General features: G+C 33.8%; 1 protein-coding gene across 1 annotated transcript; it reads right to left on the bottom strand.

The window, feature by feature from the left end:
* Positions 1-2372: 2372 nt before the first annotated feature.
* LOC144852278 (relaxin receptor 2-like) lies at positions 2373-21280 on the bottom strand. Its single transcript, XM_078710055.1, has 15 exons — positions 21189-21280; positions 20860-20931; positions 19290-19361; positions 18914-18985; positions 18316-18387; positions 18061-18132; positions 17809-17880; positions 15320-15391; positions 14146-14217; positions 13000-13071; positions 12718-12789; positions 11492-11566; positions 11164-11235; positions 9171-10249; positions 2373-2597 (listed from the first exon to the last, which is right to left on the bottom strand). Exons 1-15 carry the CDS (start codon positions 21278-21280, stop codon positions 2578-2580), a joined length of 2058 nt encoding a protein of 685 aa, XP_078566181.1. The 3' UTR covers positions 2373-2577.
* Positions 21281-22123: the final 843 nt, after the last annotated feature.

Raw genomic sequence — 22123 nt, 5'->3', positions numbered from 1 at the left:
TGGGAAAAAGTGTCTTAATTAATTACAAAAGATGCCAATTACTTTAGATATCTTGTTAGATACATAGGCTTGATGACTGGTCCATCTCAAGTATTCATGTAAATAAACTCCAAGGAATAGTACTTCGGGTTTGTTTACGTTCAATAATATTATTGTTAATGCAAATATTTAAATTAGAAAAATCAATTTGGCTTTGTTGATTACAAAATAAAATGTAATTAGTTCATGAGAATACAAAATCGTAGTATCATCAGAAAAAGATATGACTTTCAGAGTGTCGCTTGATCTAGAAAGATCTACGTAAATTAAAAATAGTAGTGGTCCTAAAACCGACCCTTGAGGCACTCCGCAATTCACATCCTCCACTGGTGATTTAAATGAGCCTAACGCAATATACTGTTTACGGTTTACTAAATAACTTTCAAACCAGTTTAACGCAATTCATCATATGCCATAATTAAATAATTCACCAAGAAGAATTTTATGAATGATGACGTCAAACGCTTTAGACAAGTCAATAAATACGGAGAGTAAAAATTGTTTATTATCAAGAGATGAGGTGATGTTGTTAACAAGATCCAGAATTGCATGGGATGTGGAATTGGTTATGACGGAAACCATATTGGTGAGTATAAAGAATGTTGTATTTGGTAAGGTAATCATAGAGTCGCTGGTGCATAAGTTTTTTCTAAGATCTTAGAAAAAGCACTGAGAAGAGAGATAGGCCTGTAATTTTTAACTTGGCCCTTGTCACCTTTTTTAAAAATGGGAAAAACTTTAGCTATTTTTAATAATTAAATAAACACCAGATGAAAAGGAACAATTTATAGAGAAAGTAAGGTGGTCAATTATGTACGGCAGTGTTTGTTTAATCGGGCATGAAGTGATATTATCGTCACTAGATCCTTTATTAGGATTTAAATTGCTGACAACAATTATTATTTCTTCTTTTGTAACAGGATTTATAAAAAAAGATTGAGAAATTGGATTTGGTAAAATTATTTAAATTTGAACCAATTGTTGAAAAGTACTTAAATGAATCACATATTTCTTTAGTTGATGTAATTGTTTCAACACCGTTATTAACGAGGGATGGGAAATTGTTACGATTTGCTGGTATTAATACAGAATTTATTATAGCCCAGGTCTTTTTAAGGTTACATTTTACATTTTGAAATTTTGATATATAATGCATTCTTTTAGAAGTTCGACAGAGTTTAGTATACATGTTTTTATAGTTTGTGTATAAACTTTATGTTGAATATCATAATAAATATATTTTTACTTCCGCCAAGGAGGTTATATTTTCACCCCTGTGTGTTTGTGTGTGTGTCTGTGAACAGCCTGGAGGCCACAGTTTTTATCAGATTCTCACCAAATTTGGCCACAATGATCAATGACTCATCATATAATTTGGTAAAATTTTGAAGGGTCAAGGTCAAAGATCAAGGTCCACAAAAAAAAGAAAGAAATAAATAAATAATAATAAAAAAAAGACCCTCAGCGGGACTTGAACCAGCGATCTCAACTGTGAGAGGCTGGATACATAACCATTACACCAAACTCTCATCCACAACTTTGTAGTGTGCAGTTAGCCTTTTTACACTTAGAACTAATACAAAAATTTTAAAAAAACATATAATATTCCGAAGACATTTTATGTAGGGGAATTTTACAGTAGGCGGAGGTTTGTACTCTCGGAGTACCCTCTAGTTTATAAAGTTTTTGTTTCTTATTGCTACTTTTAATTAAGCTAGGTGTTCAACCTAGGTCAGGTAAATCGATGTTCCGTCGGTCGTGGACCTACTGTAGAGTTGTGGTTTGGTGGTTATGATGCTCAGCTACCAATCCTATTGTCCTGGGTTTAAGTCTTGTCATGTCAGTGTTTTTCTAATGACAATAAACGCTTCAACGTTTAATTAAATAGCCATGTAATAGTTCCATGTAATATGACGTATAGCAAAAAAAACAACAACCACAAAACAGTCAGAATGTTTCTATAATAGTGATAGTAGTAATAGTATACACTTTTAAAATGATTTCACTCATGTTCAAATTCAAGTTTCAAATTTGACAAAAATATAGGCCTACATAAACAATAGACATACTGTAGTCTAACTAAGTTAATTAAAGAAATTACAAAGAAACAAAATGATATTTTTAAAAAGTAAGTAAAACAAGAATATTCGTCATTGTAAAGTAATTCTCTCTTTTTCTATGAAATGCATTCGATAGGACGACATAAAGCGATTACAGTGAATTCTATTTTTTCCTAAACAAATATTAGACAGAAATGCCGTGTTAAAATATTGCAAACTAATGCTTACTAAAGGATTTACGCTCCTTTTTATAAGAAAAATAATATTACAAGAATAGTCGTCATTGTAAAGTAATTCTCTCTTTTTCTATGAAATGCATTCGATGGGACGACATAAAGCGATTACAATGAATTCTATTTTTTTCCTAAACAAATATTAGACAGAAATGCCGTGTTAAAAAATTGCAAACTAATGCTTACTAAATAATTTACGCGCCTTTTTATAAGAAAAAAAAGGCAAAAGCATTACATTTTAAGTTTTATCTGTCAGTATTTCTAGGTCTCATTTCCTGAGCTGAGCACCGGTCATGTTCGATTGGTATTGGCAACGTCTGGTTTCTTATCTTTGCCTAAACAAGTAAAGCAACAGTCGATAATTATGTATAGATAGGGATTGACTGATCGCAGACAAAACATATATTTGCACAGGAGGTATCCACCAATCCAGTTCAGCACCAATTGCCATCAATACAATAGGAAAATTCACAAATCTGTGAAAATGAGAAAGCCTATTTTCACTGCTAGTTTGATATCTGTTTTTCTTCTTCGTTTTCTGTTAGCACCTGCTGATGAGCGCTTGATAGACACGAAAATGATTATATAACTCACAGACCTCAAGCCTAAACTGTTGAATCCGATACAGGTAGCAAAAGCATACTCCCAGCCTGGCCAATGGCTTTTTGATAACGGCAGTGCAAGGCACACACTCTTTACTCCATAATAATTTTCCCCGAAATAATGCCACGCCACGTCGTCATAGTAGTAGTCATACCAGTTGTCTGTTATGGACGTTTGCTACTAGTGGGAGAAAATTGAGCACAATCCAACAAACCCATGCAATTCCGATAATAATTCTACAATTTCTGCAACTAAGACGTTTGGTACTAAATGGATAAGCGATGTTTATAGCACGGTCGATGCTTAAAATCATCAGTGTAAATACAGAGGACTGACCAGAGAGAGTACCAATGGCACCAACAAAACTGCAAAGAGGACTCCATTTCCAATCCGATTCAAATAGGGCATATCGCCCTCTGTAATGCATATCTACACTTAAAATGATAATCAAATAGACTACCATTAGCAGGCAAGACACGGCAAGGTTGGTGATGAGTGTCGTTTGCACTTTATTAATTTCGTTATCATTACTTGTGTTGTTATCCTTTTTACACTGTCGTGATATGATAACGGCTAAATTGCCACTAACAACTAAAATTACATCAATACCATGTATTACTTCCTAGTAAGTCTTCACACGAAGAAAATAAATCTACGCCGGGATAGCAATAATCAATATCACCCACAATGGAACATAAACATGATAATTCCAACTCCCTACAAGAGTAAAGGTAAACATAGTTGAATAATAAATGTTTCATCTTTTTGGGGTAACATACACTGCAAACTCCAGTTCTTCTTGTTGTATCGTGATAATAAGTAAATTATATAGTCTAATGAGAAAATGAAATAATAAGATTTTAGTATCAATACTTCTCAAATAATTGTTTAAAAAACAATCTAAAACGTCGGACGGGACATTTATAAATTTTAAATGCATGTATGAAATTAATAAACAACATTTTAATTAATAGTTGATTATGTATAATTGAGACATAACGTAACTATATTAATTTAAAACAAATAATTATACAGTATGACTCAAGGTTTTTGAAATAAATAGGATTTTAAAATATCCCGTCCGTAACGTCAAATATGTGTTTGTAAAAGGGTAGGCCTAATTATATTATCAAAAGTAGAATAACTTCCATTTTAAGTAAGTAACAATGAAATGAGGTGATTTAGTTATAAGAATAATAGGCCTACCACACGTTGAGAAACTTCACATTGAATACAATTTGGTGAAGGTGGAATACAATCGAAATAAATACTATCTTCCAGATTATTTTTGAAACTGGTACGTCGATATATTATAATCAATTGATCTGTCATTAGCGCTTAAATAGATATACTGCACTTTTTTGTGGGATTTTCGTTGACCGAATTGCATGAATAGGCCTACTGTATTATGCCTTATACATATTAATAGGCCTACTGTAGTATGCCTTATACATATTTAGCCCATTAACACTGCACTTTTTGGAATTACATTGTTTATTAAATATATCGATCGGAAATGAACAAGGCCATATACATGGCGGCAGTCGCGTGCTCAAGTTAGTGTTTACCGACCGACCACCAACCAACCGAACGATCGACCAACGAAATTGCTGAACATGTTTAAAAATGTTGAAAATGTTTAAATACATTTATATTTTTTTAATTTACACGTGCGTAGCCACTTTTGACGTGCTCATATAACGTAATTTCGAGTTTGAAAGTGAATCAAATATGATGACATTATTAAAGAAAGGTTTTAAAACAGAAATCTGGCAAAACAATTGCGTATTAACGTTTAACGTGCAGTGCGCGTGCAAAAATCTAAATAAATAAAATTTGACAATTGTGAACATTTTAAGCGCGCGTACGCATGCGTTATATGCGCTACGCATGTAATTGTATTGCCATATGATGAAATATGACCAGAAATGTATGAGTACCAAATTTTATTTAATTGTGATTCATGCTTGGGAAGATATGATTACAAACGTGATTTCGTTAAATCGTGCGTAGACCGCGTAATTTTTGATTGCGCACCGTGAAAAACATAACCACATCGAGTCGTGGCCATAAGGAATATACTCTGAAAAATTGACTTAGCTAAATGAAACTGATATAAAGACAAGGCCATATACAAGCTAGTGTTTACCGACCGATCAACCGACCGACCAGCCGACCGACAGAGTGAGCTGTAGAGTCACGTTGCACGCGACTAAAAATGGGCAACAAGAATAACAAGAGAAGAATGAATGAATGAATGTAAAAAAAACCGGAAAATTTACCTTGTACCAATAACTACCGTATCTATATAGATCAATTGTAGTGTTAGTTTTTGGACTACACGTCTGATGAACATGAAGTGTAGGCGTTAAGAAGGCAAAACAGTCAAACTGTATACCACCATTGTTTATGTTATAGACAAGTGGTGATCATCTTTCTTGAGTTTTGTTTAAGTTATTTGAAATAGCTGTGCTGTGTGTTAAGCTGTAATGCTATGTAACCACCTGCGCACTATCTAACTATCTCGCTCTTACACAATGTAATATTAATAATCTCCCTATGTAACACTATGCAACCACCTTCGCACTATCGAACCATCTCGCTCTTACACAATATAATATTAATAATCTCCCTCTGTAACACTATGTAACCACCTTCGCACTATCGAACCATCTCGCTCTTACACAATTTAATATTAATAATCTCCCTCTGTAACACTATGTAACAACCTTCGCACTATCGAACCATCTCGCTCTTACACGATGTAATATTAATAATCTCCCTCTGTAACACTATTTAACCAACTTCGTACTATCAAACCATCTCGCTCTTACACAATGTAATATTAATAATCTCCCTCTGTAACACTATTTAACCAACTTCGCACTATCGAACCATCTCGCTCTTACACAATGTAATATTAATAATCTCCCTCTGTAAACACTATGTAACTACCTTCGCACTATCGAACCATCTCGCTCTTACACAATGTAATATTAATAATCTCCCTCTGTAACACTATTTAACCAACTTCGCACTATCGAACCATCTCGCTCTTACACAATGTAATATTAATAATCTCCCTCTGTAACACTATGTAACCACCTTCGCACTATCGAACCATCTCGCTCTTACACAATGTAATATTAATAATCTCCCTCTGTAACACTATTTAACCTCCTTCGCACTATCGAACCATCTCGCTCTTACACGATGTAATATTAATAATCTCCCTCTGTAACACTATGTAACAACCTTCGCACTATCAAACCATCTCGCTCTTACACAATGTAATATTAATAATCTCCCTCTGTAACACTATTTAACCTCCTTCGCACTATCGAACCATCTCGCTCTTACACAATGTAATATTAATAATCTCCCTCTGTAACACTATGTAACAACCTTCGCACTATCAAACCATCTCGCTCTTACACAATGTAATATTAATAATCTCCCTCTGTAACACTATGTAACCACCTTCGCACTATCGAACCATCTCGCTCTTACACAATGTAATATTAATAATCTCCCTCTGTAACACTATGTAACCACCTTCGCACTATCGAACCATCTCGCTCTTACACAATGTAATATTAATAACCTCCCTCTGTAACACTATGTAACCACCTTCGCACTATCGAACCATCTCGCTCTTACACAATGTAATATTAATAATCTCCCTCTGTAACACTATGTAACCACCTTCGCACTATCGAACCATCTCGCTCTTACACAATGTAATAGTAATAATCTCCCTCTGTAAACACTATGTAACCACCTTCGCACTATCGAACCATCTCGCTCTTACACAATGTAATATTAATAATCTCCCTCTGTAACACTATGTAACCACCTTCGCACTATCGAACCATTTCGCTCTTACACAATGTAATATTAATAATCTCCCTCTGTAACACTATGTAACCACCTTCGCACTATCGAACCATTTCGCTCTTACACAATGTAATATTAATAATCTCCCTCTGTTAACACTATGTAACCACCTTCGCACTATCGAACCATCTCGCTCTATCGAACCATCTCGCTCTTACACAATGTAATATTAATAATCTTCCTCTGTAATACTATGTAACCACCTTCGCACTATCGAACCATCCCGCTCTCTGTAACCTATATTTGATAGTGATCCGGTTTACTCGCACCATTGTCAGTAAAGTAAGCCTATAACTCAAATAATACAAACAACATCAATTTTAACTAATTCTACTTCATTTTAATCGTTAAATTGCGCATCATGACACAGTAGTTATAATTAAAATAATAATTAATACAAACCAATTCTATAATATTTTAAAACGAAGATCTACGATATCTTAATTATCTTTTAAAATAAAGGTTAATTAAAAGTATAAAACAAATCAATATACTTAGTAATAGCTTTATAGCAATTTATATAATATAAACTAATATACCAATAGTAAGTTTTATCATATGACAAACACAAACAATGTAGGCATAATGCATTGGCAAACACATTGATGTAGGCCTGTAAAGTGCACTATCTATCCTTTTCTATTGAATACGTTATTTATAATCTACACATTCTTCACATAAATAACATTAATTATAATAATAATAAGTGTATAAAGAAACGAATGCGCATGTAGATGAAAAAAAAAACAAAAACAACTATGTTAATAAAAAAAAGTGTTAATGGAAATGTGTTAAAGAGATTATATGTATAAAAAGAGGAAAGCAGTACTAGTAGAAATTATATATGGAAAAAATAAAAACAAAAAATAATGGAAAATGTGATAATATGTAATGAAATGTATACAACTTAAAAAAACTTAAATGTAAGCAGATGATAAAAACAAACATTGTTAATAGAATAATATGCAAAGTGTACTGAAATGAAAATGTTTTAAGAGAAAACTATATGTAACCAGATATGGAACATATGTATGGAAAGATAAAAAAAAATATTAATTATAATATATATGTACATTTTTAAATATTTTTTATAATGATTTAGTAGTCAAACTGTCTAATTATGAAGTTTAAACTGTAGTTCTAAAAACATTGACGGTTTATTTTAATCTACGAAATGTTTAATATTCAAGAAACCATGAAACTACTGTACCTTAATGCAGAATGTACAATTTAAGTATACTTAAAATGATAAACAATTTTAAAATCCCAATTAACAATGATGATTTTCTTCAATTTCAATTGTACCAAAATTATAGAACACAAGAAACGAAATGTTTAATATTCAAGAAACCATGAAACTACTGTACCTTAATGCAGAATGTACAATTTAAGTATACTTAAAATGATAAACAATTTCAAAATCCCAATTAACAATGATGATTTTCCTCAATTTCAATTGTACCAAAATTATAGAACACAAGAAACTTATATAATTACAAATTTGTTATACCTCAAGTCATTGATATTACCATAAGTAATATACACAAGTATGTTTATTATTTGTTTTATAAAACATACACTGTTCTAAACTAAATTTTTATTTAATGAATCCATATTTAATTAATAGGGAGTTTCTGATTTGAAACGACCGATGACCAATCGATGGTCAGGTCAATCGATGTGTCGTCGGTCGTGGACCTATTGTAGAGTTGTAGTTTGGTGGTTATGATGCTCAGCTACCAATCCTAGTGTCCTAGGTTTAAGTCCTGTCATGTCAGTGTATGCTTGTCTTGTCTTTCCGCTTCAACGTTGAATTAAATAGCCATGTAATAGTTCCATGTAATATGACGTATAGCGCAAAAAAAAAAAACAACCACAAAACAGTCAAAATGTTGCTATAATAGTGATAGTAGTAATAGTATACACTTTTAAAATGATTTCACTCATGTGACAGTTGTGTTGTGAAACTCTAATATAGACAGGAACATCTAACTTCGTGGAAAAAATAGTTTCTTCACATTTGACAAAAATATACATAAACAATAGATACTGTACTCACTAAGAAATTACAAAGAAACAAAATGATATTTAAAAAAAAGTAAGTAAAACAAAAATATTCGTCATTGTAAAGTAATTCTCTCTTTTTCTATGAAATGCATTCGACATTCCTAAAGCGATTACAATGAATTCTACTTTTTTCCTAAACAAATATTAGCCAGATATGCCGTGTTAAAATATTGCAAACTAATGCTTAGAGCTTAAAGGATTTACGCACCTTTTTATAAGAAAAAATGGCAAAAGCTTTACATGTTTAGATTGTATCTGTCAGTATTTCTAGGTCTCATTTCCTGAAGCTGTATAAAAGCCACGGGTCGTGGTCGATTGGTATTGGCAACATTTGGTTTCTTAAAGCAACAGTCGATAATTGTGTATAGATAGGGATTGATCGAGGAGTTAATTGGTATGATGAACATCGCAGACAAAACATATATTTTCACAGGAGGTACCCACCCACCCAGTTCAGCACCAATTGCCATCAATACAATAGGAAACCAGCAACATAAATCTGTAAAAATGAGAAACCCTATTTTCACTGCTAGTTTGATATCTTCTTTTCTTCTTCGTTTTCTGTTAGCACCTGCTGATGAGCGCTTGATAGACACGAAAATGATTATATAACCCACAGCGATGATGATAAAACCTAAACTGTTTAATCCGATACAGGTAGCAAAAGCATATTCCCAGCCTGGCCAATGGCTTTTTGATAACGGAAGTGCAAGGCACACACTCTTTACTCCATAATAATTTTCTCCGAAATAATTCCACGTCACTTCGTAATACCAGATGCTTGTAATGACGTTTGCTACTACTGGAAGAAAGCTGAGCACAATCCAACACACCCATGCAATTCCGATAATAATTCTACAACTTTTGCAACTAAGACGTTTGGTACTAAATGGATAAGCAATGTTTATAGCACGATCGATGCTTAAAAGCATTAATGTAAAAACCGAAGACTGACCAGAGAGAGTGGCAATTGCACCAGCAAAACTGCAAAGAGGACTCCTTTTCCAACCCCATTCAAATGTTGCATATCGCCCTCTGTAATGCATATCTACACTTAAAATGATAATCAAATAGACTACCATTAACAGGTCAGACACGGCAAGGTTGGTTATGAGTGTGGTTTGGACTTTATTAATTTCGTTATCATTACTTTTGTTGTTATCCTTTTTACACTGTCGTGATATGATAACGACTAAATTGCCACTGAAAGCTGAAATTACAATAATCCACATCAATACCCGTATGTATTCACTTCCTAGTAAGTCTTCACATGAAGCAAATGGATCTAAGCCAGGATAGCAATAATCAATGTCACCCACAATGGAACATAAACATGAAGAATCCGACCTCCTATAAGAGTAAAGGTAAACATAATAATAAATGTTTCATCTTTTAGGGGAAACATACACTGCAAACTGAACTTTTTGTATCATGATAATAAGTATACTTATATAGTCTAATGAGAAAATGAAATAATACGATTTTTGTATCATTACTTCTCAAATAATGTAAAAAAAACGACCTAAAACGACGGACGGGACATTTATAAATTTTAAATGCACGTATGAAATTAATAAACAGCATTTTAATTATTAGTTAACTATATTCATTTAAAAAAAAAGGAATACCCCTATGAATGTTTTGCTAATAAAGGTCTGACCTTGATACAGTATGATGCATGGTTTTTTTAAATAAATAGGATTTTAAAATGTCCCGTCCGTAACATCAAATATGTGTTTTTTCATATTTAATATTCAATAATTTAAAGATCAGAAAAATATTTGGTAATCAGTAAATGAACATTTTAAACTTACGAACCAAATACTGTGGAATGCCCCTATGAATGTTTTGCTAATGAAGGTCTGACCTGGATGCACTGTGCTTCAACGATTTCGGGAAATGGGCTTTTATGATACATGTGCATCAATTCCGCCAACTCCAGTGGCAGTTTGTTATCACAGTGCTCGTGTATAACAATGGATAGACAACTTATATTCGAAAGAGTAGAGATGTATTCAAGCTATGATCATCTTGAACCCACCGCTCCCAACAGATTTTATTCGATGCGATTGAAAAACCGATTGCAATACATGCAACTTTAAGTTGGGTCAAAATCTCTCTATAAATAGTTCATACATTTTTTTTCTAATAAATCATGTTTAAAAACTACACATCTTTCTCAAACCTTTCCTTTTGAGAAAATGGCGGCCATTTTGAAATACATTTACCACTTTATTTTTTGCTGACCAAATAAGCCTACTTACAATTCTGTTAAGTTTGTCAATTCCTCAAAAGTACTCGAATTGTAATGCTGTAAGTTGTTACCTTCTAACCATCTACAAAATAATAGTTTTAAATAAATAAATCAAGCATAGGCATAAACATGATTAGTAAAATGTGTAAAACAACAAACATATTTCGAATGTTAAGATAAAAATCCAATGAGTAAAAGGTTGACAGAAAAAACATGTCGGTTGTTTTAACCTGTCTACCGATTACACGGTAGTGTTTATTTTAACAGAATCAAGAATGCTAATGAAAACAAAATAGGTTGTTAAATTTGTAATGAAATTACAACAGTGTTTAACTTACAACTTTGAAAGTGATGAAGCAAAAGAAGAAAACGCATTTCGATCTATGGTAGTTATATCGTTGTAATTTAAACTCCTTTAAAAGATAAATCAATTAGACATACAATTATATGCCTCTTACATTATAGAAGAGTACAACATATATGGAGAATAATCAGATTGTATTTAAGAGAAATTATAAATACTTTAAACACTGGATTGATTCCAGTTTTATAAAAATTAGAGACATTGTAAATAAATATCATCATCATCATATTATTTATCACATTTTTGTCAATTCCTAATGTCATCACAATTTGATAAACTTCATCAGTAACATTTTTTTCTTTGTTTTCCGTATTACCTCCTTTTTCATTATTTTTCTTATATTTTTTGTATAATACACTTAACAAAAGAAGTTTAAACAGATCTAAATAACCTAAAAATACTAATCTAAAAAATAAAGATATATAATCAAAATGCATAGGCCTATGTAAATAATCATGAAGTTAAAAAGATGGCCATATACATGGCTGCAGTCGCAGTTAGTGTTTACCGACCAACCGACCGACCAACCGACCTACATAATGAGCTGTAGAGTCACGTTGCACACGACTAATAAAACTACCACAGTGCTCAATTAAAAAACTAATGATATTTATACAAATAAAAATTCTCCAATTAATTCTCAAATAAATTGGGAAAAGGCTCAGGTACAGGCATGAATTTTAAATATAATATCTGGTTAATTGTACATAATTTTTTTTCAGTTATAGTTAGGTAGTTAAACCTAATATAATAACATGCCTGGTGAATCCCTAAATCGTCCCATGTTAAAGTAGACATGTCCGTAACACTGACCAATCAGGCTTTCTAATGACCTAGTGTTGAAGGATAGGAGACAATTTGTGGACTGGTACTGAGTCCTTAACGTAACAAGTAAACTGGAACTACTCTTCCAAAAACTTGTGGACGAGTGGGAAAGTTATAATTTGTAATCTGAAAACATAATTTGACTTAATGTCAGGTTTCGATACATGAGGAGTTTCAAAATCCCAATTTGTTCAAATCCATCCGCTTGTTTGAGGCGTTTTGATAGGCTCGTCTAATATTGGCTATTTTTTATCCAGTAGTGGTACGTCCCTGCATGGTTAACTAAGCACCACTGTCTTAAGCCTGTTTTACAGCCGACGTTATTCGACGATGCTATCATCGTTGATTATTAATCTTAACTTGAGTAATACTCACAGTATTTTCAATGCTGTCAAATCAGCAAATGCATTGGCTGACAATGTAACTATTTGGTTAGCGCTCAATTTCCTTTAAAGAAAGAATACAAAAGTAATATTTACAAGTTAACGGTGGTACAGGATCGTCCCGACAAAGGGGATATGCAACAAGCGAAGCGAGCATCATCACTTGGTTGGTGCTAGGGCCTCAGTTGGGGGTCCAGGAATAGAATGACCTTCAGCGTATTTAATTTGAGGCCATTTTAATGAATAAAATAATTTAACTATAACATATACTCACAGTTCTTCCAATGCTGTCAAATCAGCAAATGCATTGGCTGGCAATGTACCTATTTTGTTACCGCTCAAATTTCTTTAAAGAAAGAATACAAACGTAGAATATAATTATACATTATTAATGTGATAAATATTTACTACAATATACAAATTACTACAAAAAATTACTTATTTCATTATATTATATTATATTATTTCCGCTGAACGACACGAAATCACAGAAAAACAGTTTATTTTATGATGTTTTTTAATGTATCTCTGTGTTATTATTTGACAGATTTTTATGACTGTTTCCTTATTGTTATGCCTAATTAATTTCCTACAATGTCATGTTATCTTTATTTTTTTTTTAGTTTTTGAAATATCGTCGGCATTGACATTTTAAAGTAAGATGATCCCAAAATATTTCTATGTTAAAGTAGACATGTTCGTAACATGTTCTTTTCTTGATTCAAACAAAAACGTTTATAACCTTTGACCTGGTACACCATGCTACAACTGACCAGTCAGACTTTCTAATGACCTAGTGTTAAAGGATAGGAGACAATTGGTGGTCTGGTACCGCGTCTCAAGTAAACTGGAACTACTTTTCCAAAAACTTTATTTATGTACGAAGGGGAAAGTTATAATGTGAAATCTAAAAACATAATTTGGGTTAATGTCAGGTGTTTCGACACGAGTAGTTTTAAAAACCCAATTTGTTCAAATACATCCGCTTGTTTGAGGCGTTTTGATAGGCTAGTCTATTATACTATAGGGAGCAATCTCACCCGTTTGGCTATTTTTTATACAGTAAAGTGGTACGGCCCTGCATGGGTAACTAAGCACCACTGTCTTAAGCCTGTTTTCCAGCCGATGTTATTCAACGACGCTATCTTTACATCGTTGATCGTTAAAAATTAACAAAAGTATTGTAATAACCTCACAAACTTTCCAATGCTGTCAACTCAGCAAATGCATTGGCTGACGTAATGTAACTATTTGATTATTGTACTACCGTTAAAAAAAGAATGCAGTGGTACCAAGCCAAGACAATATGCATGCGAAGCGAGCATCATCACTTGGTTGGTACAAGGGCCAAAGTCGGGGGTCAGCGTAATTAATGTCAGGTCATTTTAATGAATAAACTAAGTTTACTTATTATACTCACAGTTCTTCCAATGCTGCCAAATTAGCAATTGCATTGATTGGCAATGTACTTATTTTGTTATAGCCCAAATCCCTTTAAAGAAAGAATACAAACGTAGAATACAATTATACATTATATTAATGTAATAAATATTTACTACAAAATACAAATTAGGCCTACTACAACAAATTACTTATTTCATTATATTATTTCCGCTGAACGACACGAAATCAGTTTTTTTTAAATGTATCTCTGTGTTATTATTTGACCGATTTTATGACTGTTTCCTTATTGTTATGCCTAATTATTTCCTAAAATGTTTTGTTATTTTAATTTGTTTAGTGTTTGAAACAGCGCTAAAGTAAGACGATCCAAAAATCGTCCTATACGTGATGTCTAAGCATAAAACTATGTTAAACTATGTTCGTAACATGTTATTTTCCTGAAAACAAAAACGTCTATAACTTTTGACCTGGTTCACCATACCACAACTGACCAATTAGGCTTTCTAATGACCTAGTGTTAAAGGATAGGATACAATTTGTGGTCTGATACTGAGTCTCAAGTAAACTGGAACTACTTTTCCAAAAACTTTATTTGTGTACGAATGAGAAAGTTATAATTTGTAATCTGAAAACATAATTTTACTTATTGTCAGGTGTTTCGATACACGAGTAGTTTTAAAAACCCAATTTGTTCAAATCCATCCGCTTGTTTGAGGCGTTTTGATAGGCTAGTCTATTATACTATAGGGAGCAATCTCACCCGTTTGGCTATTTTTAGTCGTGTGGACGCGACTCTATAGTTCACTATGTCGGTCGGTTGGTCTGTCTGTCTGTCTGTCTGTCGGTCCGGTATCACTATGCAATTTATCGCTTTTCTGTACTTTTTGAACTGTTTGATGTTTTTTCTGAGAGCACGCGACTTATGACTGTTGGCCTTGTTTTTATTGTAATTTAAACCTTGGAAGGCAAATTTCATTTACTTTGTATTTGACAATAAATTTTAACTTGATCTTTAACTTGAACTTGAGGATCATACCTGACAAGGGGGATATGCAACAAGCGAAGCGAGCATCATCTCTTGGTTGGTTGGTGATAGTGCCTCAGTTGGGGGTCCTGTGGTAGAATGACGTTCAGGTTATTTAATTTGAGGCCATTTTAATAAATAAAATAAGTTAACTTAATATACTCACAGTTCTTCTAATGCTGTCAAATCAGCAAATACATTTGCTGGCAATGTAACTATTTGGTTACCGCTCAAATCCCTTTAAAAAAAGAATACAAACATAGAATAAAATTATACATCATATTATTGTGATAAACATTTACTACAAAATACAAATTACTACAAAAAATTACTTATTTCATTATATTATATTATTTTCCGCTGAACGACACGAAATCACAGAAAAACAGTTTATTTTATGGTGTTTTTTAAATGTATCTCTGTGTAATTATTTGACCGATTTTTATGACTGTTTCCTTATTGTTATGTCTAATTATTTTTCTACAATGTCATGTTATTTTTATTTTTTTAGTTTTTGAAACATCGTCAGCATTGACATTTTAAATTAAGATGATTCAAAAATCGTCCTATTGTGACGTCTATACGTGATATCTAAGCATAATATTAAAGTAGACATGTTCGTAACATTTTCTTATCCTGAAAACAAAAACGTCTATAACCTTTGACCTGGTACACCATGCTACAATGACCAATCGGGCTTTCTAGTGACCTAGTGTTAAAGGATAGGAGACAATTTGTGGCTGGTACTGAGTCTCAAGTAAACTGGAACTACTTTTCCAAAAACTTTATTTGTGTACGAATGAGAAAGTTATAATTTGTAATCTGAAAACATAATTTTACTTATTGTCAGGTGTTTCGATACACGAGTAGTTTTAAAAACCCAATTTGTTCAAATCCATCCGCTTGTTTGAGGCGTTTTGATAGGCTAGTCTATTATACTATAGGGAGCAATCTCACCCGTTTGGCTATTTTTAGTCGTGTGGACGCGACTCTATAGTTCACTATGTCGGTCGGTTGGTCTGTCTGTCTGTCTGTCTGTCGGTCCAGTATCACTATGCGTTTTATCGCTTTTCTGTACTTTTTGAACTGTTTGATGTTTTTTCTTAGAGCACGCGACTTATGACTGTTGGCCTTGTTTTTATTGTAATTTAAACCTTGGAAGGCAAATTTCATTTACTTTGTATTTGACAATAAATTTTAACTTGATCTTTAACTTGAACTTGAGGATCATACCTGACAAGGGGGATATGCAACAAGCGAAGCGAGCATCATCTCTTGGTTGGTTGGTGATAGGGCCTCAGTTGGGGGTCCTGTGGTAGAATGACGTTCAGGTTATTTAATTTGAGGCCATTTTAATAAATAAAATAAGTTAACTTAATATACTCACAGTTCTTCTAATGCTGTCAAATCAGCAAATACATTTGCTGGCAATGTAACTATTTGGTTACCGCTCAAATCCCTTTAAAAAAAGAATACAAACATAGAATAAAATTATACATCATATTATTGTGATAAACATTTACTACAAAATACAAATTACTACAAAAAATTACTTATTTCATTATATTATATTATTTTCAGCTGAACGACACAAAATCACAAAAAAACAGTTTATTTTATGGTGTTTTTTAAATGTATCTCTGTGTAATTATTTGACCGATTTTTATGACTGTTTCCTTATTGTTATGTCTAATTAATTTTCTACAATGTCATGTTATTTTTATTTTTTTAGTTTTTGAAACATCGTCAGCATTGACATTTTAAATTAAGATGATCCAAAAATCGTCCTATTGTTGTGACGTCTATACGTGATATCTAAGCATAATATTAAAGTAGACATGTTCGTAACATTTTCTTATCCTGAAAACAAAAACGTCTATAACCTTTGACCTGGTACACCATGCTACAATGACCAATCGGGCTTTCTAGTGACCTAGTATTAAAGGATAGGAGACAATTTGTGGCTGGTACCGAGTCTCAAGTAAACTGGAACTACTTTTCCAAAAACTTTATTTGTGTACGAGTGAAAAAGTTATAATTTGTAATCTGAAAACATAATTTCACTTAATCTCAGGTGTTTCGACACGAGTAGTTTTAAAAACCCAATTTGTTCAAATCCATCCGCTTGTTTAGGCCCGTAGCCAGGGGAGTTTTATGGTTCGGGCGAACTTTAAATAGTCCACGTGTGTGGTGAGGAGGAGGAAAAAAGTACGATCATTTTGCTCATTGGTAGCATGCTGCATGAGAGTGTTTTTTTTTTCGGCCAATTAGAGGTGCCATTTATCATGAATTTTATGTTATGCGAGAGTACCATTTCCGGCCATCAAGGGGTGTCATTTAACAAAATTCGCCTCAGACCCCACCGGGTTGGGGTGGCGCGGGGCAGTGACCCAAATACGTAGTGTCCGAACCTCCCCTTGACAGATCCTGGCTACGGCCCTGTTGTTTGAGGCGTTTTGATAGGCTAGTCTATTATACTATAGGGAGCAATCTCACCCGTTTGGCTATTTTTTATCCAGTAAAGTGAAAGTGGTACGGCCCTGCATGGTTAACTATAAGCACCACTGTCTTAAGCCTGTTTTCCAGCCGACGTTATTCGACGACGCTATCATCGTATATCGTTAAAAGTTAGCATAAGTACTGTAATAAACTCACAAACTTTCCAATGCTGTCAAGTGAGCAAATGCATTGGCTGGCAATGTAACTATTTGGTTACCGCTCAAATACCTTTAAAGAAAGAAGAATGCAAAAGTAAAAATTACAAATTAGCGGTAGTACCAGGATCGTTCCGACAAGGGGGATATGCATGAGAAAGCGAGCATCACTTGGCTGCTGCATGTCAAAGGGCCCAGGTGGGACAAAGGGGCCGTTTTAATAATTTAAAAAGAGTTAATTTAATATACTCACAGTTTATTCAATGCTGTCAAATCAGCAAACACATTGGCTAGCAATGTAACTATTTGGGTACGGCTCAAATACCTTTAAAGAAAGAAGGCAAAAGTAAAAATTACAAATTAGTGGTGATACCAGGATCGTCCCGACAAGGGGATTATATGCAACAAGCGAAGCGAGCATCACTTGGCTGGTGCATGTCAGGGGGCCTCCTAGGTGGGACCAAGGGGCCGTTTCAATAATTTAAAAAGGGTTATTTAATATACTCACAGTATTTTCAATGCTGTCAAATCAGCAAACACATTGGCTGCTAATGTAACTATTTGGGTATGGCTCAAATCCCTTTAAAGAAAGAAGGCAAAAGTAAAAATTACAAATTAGCGGTGGTACCAGGATCGTACCGGACAAGGGGGATATACAACAAGCGAAGCGAGCATCATCGCTTGGTTGGTGCTAGGGCCCAGTTGGGGGTCCAGGGATAAAGAAAAGAATGAAATATTAATTGATATATTAATGTGATAAATATTTACTACAAAATACAAATTACTACAAAAAATTACTTATTTCATTATATTATATTATTTCCGCTGAACGACACGAAATCACAGAAAAACAGTTTATTTTATGGTGTTTTTTAATGTATCTCTGTGTTATTATTTGACCGATTTTTATGACTGTTTCGGTATTGTTGTGCCTAATAGACCTAATTACCTACTAAATGGCATGCTATGTTAGTATTTTTTTATAGTTGTTTGAAACAGTAAAGTAAAGTGCGGCCCTGCATGGTTAATTAAGCACCACTGTCTTAAGCCTGTTTTCTCGACGCTATTATCGTTGATCGTTAAAAGTTAACTTAAGTAATACTTACAAAAATGTCAATGCTGTCAAATCAGCAAACACATTGGCTGGCAATGTACCTATTTGGTTATAGCTCAAATCCCTTTAAAGAAAGACGGCAAAAGTAAAAATTACAAATTAGCAGTGGTACTGTAAGTACTTTAATAAACTCACAAACTTCCCAATGCAGTCAAATCAGCAAATGCATTCGCTGATAATGTAACTATTTAAAAATAATGCAAAAGTAAAAATTTCAAAACAGCAGTGATACCAGGATCGTCCCGACAAGGGGGATTATATGCAACAAGCGAAGCGAGCATCACTTGGCTGGTGCATGTCAGGGGGCCTCCTAGGTGGGACCAAGGGGCCGTTTCAATAATTTAAAAAGGGTTATTTAATATACTCACAGTATTTTCAATGCTGTCAAATCAGCAAATGCATTGGCTGACAATGTAACTATTTGGTTAAAGTTCAAATCCCTTTAAAGAAAGAATACAAAAGTAAAAATTACAAATTAGCCGTGGTACCAGGATTGCCAGGGAATATACATGAGAAAGCGAGCATCACTTAAAATGGACCTGAAATGGATTTTCGATTTTTTTTCATTTTAGAATGATGTTTTGGGGGCTATTAGGTGTTGCTAGAATGTATATTGTTACAAAATATAAATTCGCCCTTTTGGGGAAAGCCCCAATGGAAAATAAAAAAAAAAATCGCGGGTGACGTCACTTTGCGAATATATTCCTATCCCTCCAATGGACAATTTGCAGTTTTTTGGCTATAACTCTTGAAATCTATGGATTATTTTCTAAAAAAATGCTTGTGCTTTTGCAGAAACGTATTTAGAATTTTTTTAGATAAAATTATTACCGTATAAACGGTTATTCATCGAGTAAATGACGATTTAAAATCTCCAAATCAACGGTTTTTTCTGGCAATACCGACGTTAGTCTGGCAACGTTGTCCGGGATACAGCGCCGTGTGCAATGATGCGTATCCATCTTTTTCCGTTCGTGTATTTTGTTTTTTGTTCGTAATTTATACTGCTAAAATGTGCGAGTTTCTTTAGTTTTTAGTTTAGCAGAATTAATGTGAGATGGTAATTTATTTGTCACGAATCAGGCAGTTCGAAAACGAATTTGATTCATATTTTACTTTGGCTTGAGCAGCAAGTTGTTGTTGATATCGCTTTGGATACACATGAAACGGAGCCTCGCATGGGTGGGTGGTGGATCGACTCCGCGCGTTGGGGCCTAGCCTAGGCCTAGTAAAGGTTTGGGAGGTAGGCCTAGGCCTTCTAAATTCGGGTTTTAGAACAAAGTACATTTTAGGGCACTATATTTCAACAACATTATATATTGAATAAATTAGTATTAGTGTCAAGGCTTCGCGTATCTTTCCCGGACTATCGGGCGGCATTCGCTCTCGATATTGTCGTGTGTATATGTGACGTCGTGAATATAGATGCTCCCGACGGCCGTTGAAATAGAATATTGCAATGGCGTGAGTAATTTTCGCTAATTCACCAAGGTATCTTAAACATTCGTTTTTTCTCAAAATACTACACATTATGATTTTGTTTTTATTTGTATGGGCTTGTGTTAATTTGATACATTAAGATAACATGTGTGAATTTCTTGAAAATTGAAAGTCCATTTCAGGTTCATTTTAATAATTTAAAAAGGGTTATTTAATATACTCACAGTATTTTCAATGCTGTCATATCGACAAATGCATTTGCTGACAATGTAACTATTTGGTTATTGTACTAATACCGTTAAAAAAAGAATGCAAAAGTAACAATTAGGGTTGGTACTAGGATCGTCCCGGCAAGGGGGGATATGCAACAAGCGAAGCGAGCATCATCACTTGGTTGGTGCTAGGGCCACAGTTGGGGGTCGAGAGATAGAATGACCTTCAGCGTATTTAATTTTATGCCATTTTAATGAATGAAATAAGTTAACTTAATATACTCACAGTCCTTCCAATGCTGTCAAATCAGCAAATACATTGGCTGGCAATGTACCTATTTGGTTAAAGCTCAAATCCCTTTAAAGAAAGAATACAAACGTAGAATACAAATATACATTATATAATGTGATAAATATTCTCAAAAAATTTCATCTGGTTTCAAATATATATTTAAAAATAAATGATTACTAGAAGAAAAGAAAATAACATATGAATGGAAAACCAAACTCTTCCCCACTGCAGAAATCATCCTGCGATTATACTGCACACCTAAAATCCACAAACAGAACAATCCAATACGCCCAATCGTAGACAATATTAACACAATATACTACAAAGTCTCCAAATTGCTTTCAAAATTATCATCATCTTTGGTTGGAAACACAGAATTCCATGTAGAAAATTCCAAGCAATTAGCAGCCGACATAAAGACACTGAACAACATAGACAAAAACACACACTTGTATCCTTTGATGCTATATCCACATTGACTAAGGTTGCTATGAACATCATACTTGATCGTCTATCACCATTCTACGAGGAACAACTCATGCATACTCAGTTTGGCTTCCTATCAGAAAAAGGATGCAGTGACGGCGTATGTAGACAACTTCAAGAAATCGCACATAGAACACAGCGAAAATTGTTTTCATGCTTTATCGATCTCACAGCAGCATATGACCACGTCAACAGAGAATTCCTGTTCCAAAGCATAAAAAACAGAATACATTATACTCAGCCAACTAATAATGTAAACATATTGGAGTCCCTGTATAGATGCACACAATCATACCTAGCTGAAGAAGGCCCAGACTCTCAATTTACAACATCAGCAGGTGTACGACAAAGTGGTAACGAGAGTCCTAACCTGTTCAACCTCTACATGGACTATGCCCTTAGAGTGTTTACTTATCGTTACCAGCAAGATGCTACTACCAGAGGTTTAGAAATCAAATACCGTGTTCCAATCGTAGCAACCAACATGGAACAAAGAAGAACATCACCCATGTGTGGCACATATACAGACCTTGTTGCTGGATATGCTGATGATCTAGTACTTAACAGCTAGTTATTAGAACATTTGCAATCTATGGTAAATCTTATACATCTGGTCTTCAACGAATATGGTCTCCAGATTAACATATCTAAAACGGAGACCATGGTGTATAACTGGCAAAGAGATGATGGAGAATATCCAACCTCTTCTATTATCAACATCAATGGCACAAATCTGCATAATGTAAACACATTTAAATACTTAGGAGTCTGG

This window comes from Antedon bifida, chromosome 9, assembly GCF_963402885.1.
Source record: "Antedon bifida chromosome 9, ecAntBifi1.1, whole genome shotgun sequence".
NCBI lineage: Eukaryota > Metazoa > Echinodermata > Crinoidea > Comatulida > Antedonidae > Antedon > Antedon bifida.
Note: the sequence above shows the minus strand (reverse complement) of the source record. Positions and strands in the feature narration are given on the sequence as shown.

Excerpts from the sequence above, each read along its gene's own strand:
- LOC144852278 (XM_078710055.1), bottom strand. The coding sequence starts at position 21,280 with ATGTCGGCTGCTAATTGCTTGGAATTTTCTACATGGAATTCTGTGTTT. Across the intron at positions 18,986-19,289 it reads TTGACAGCATTGAAAATACT|GGATTTGAGCTATAACCAAA; the intron begins GTGAGTATATTA and ends CTTTCTTTAAAG. Across the intron at positions 18,133-18,315 it reads TTGACAGCATTGAAAATACT|GTATTTGAGCCGTACCCAAA; the intron begins GTGAGTATATTA and ends CTTTCTTTAAAG.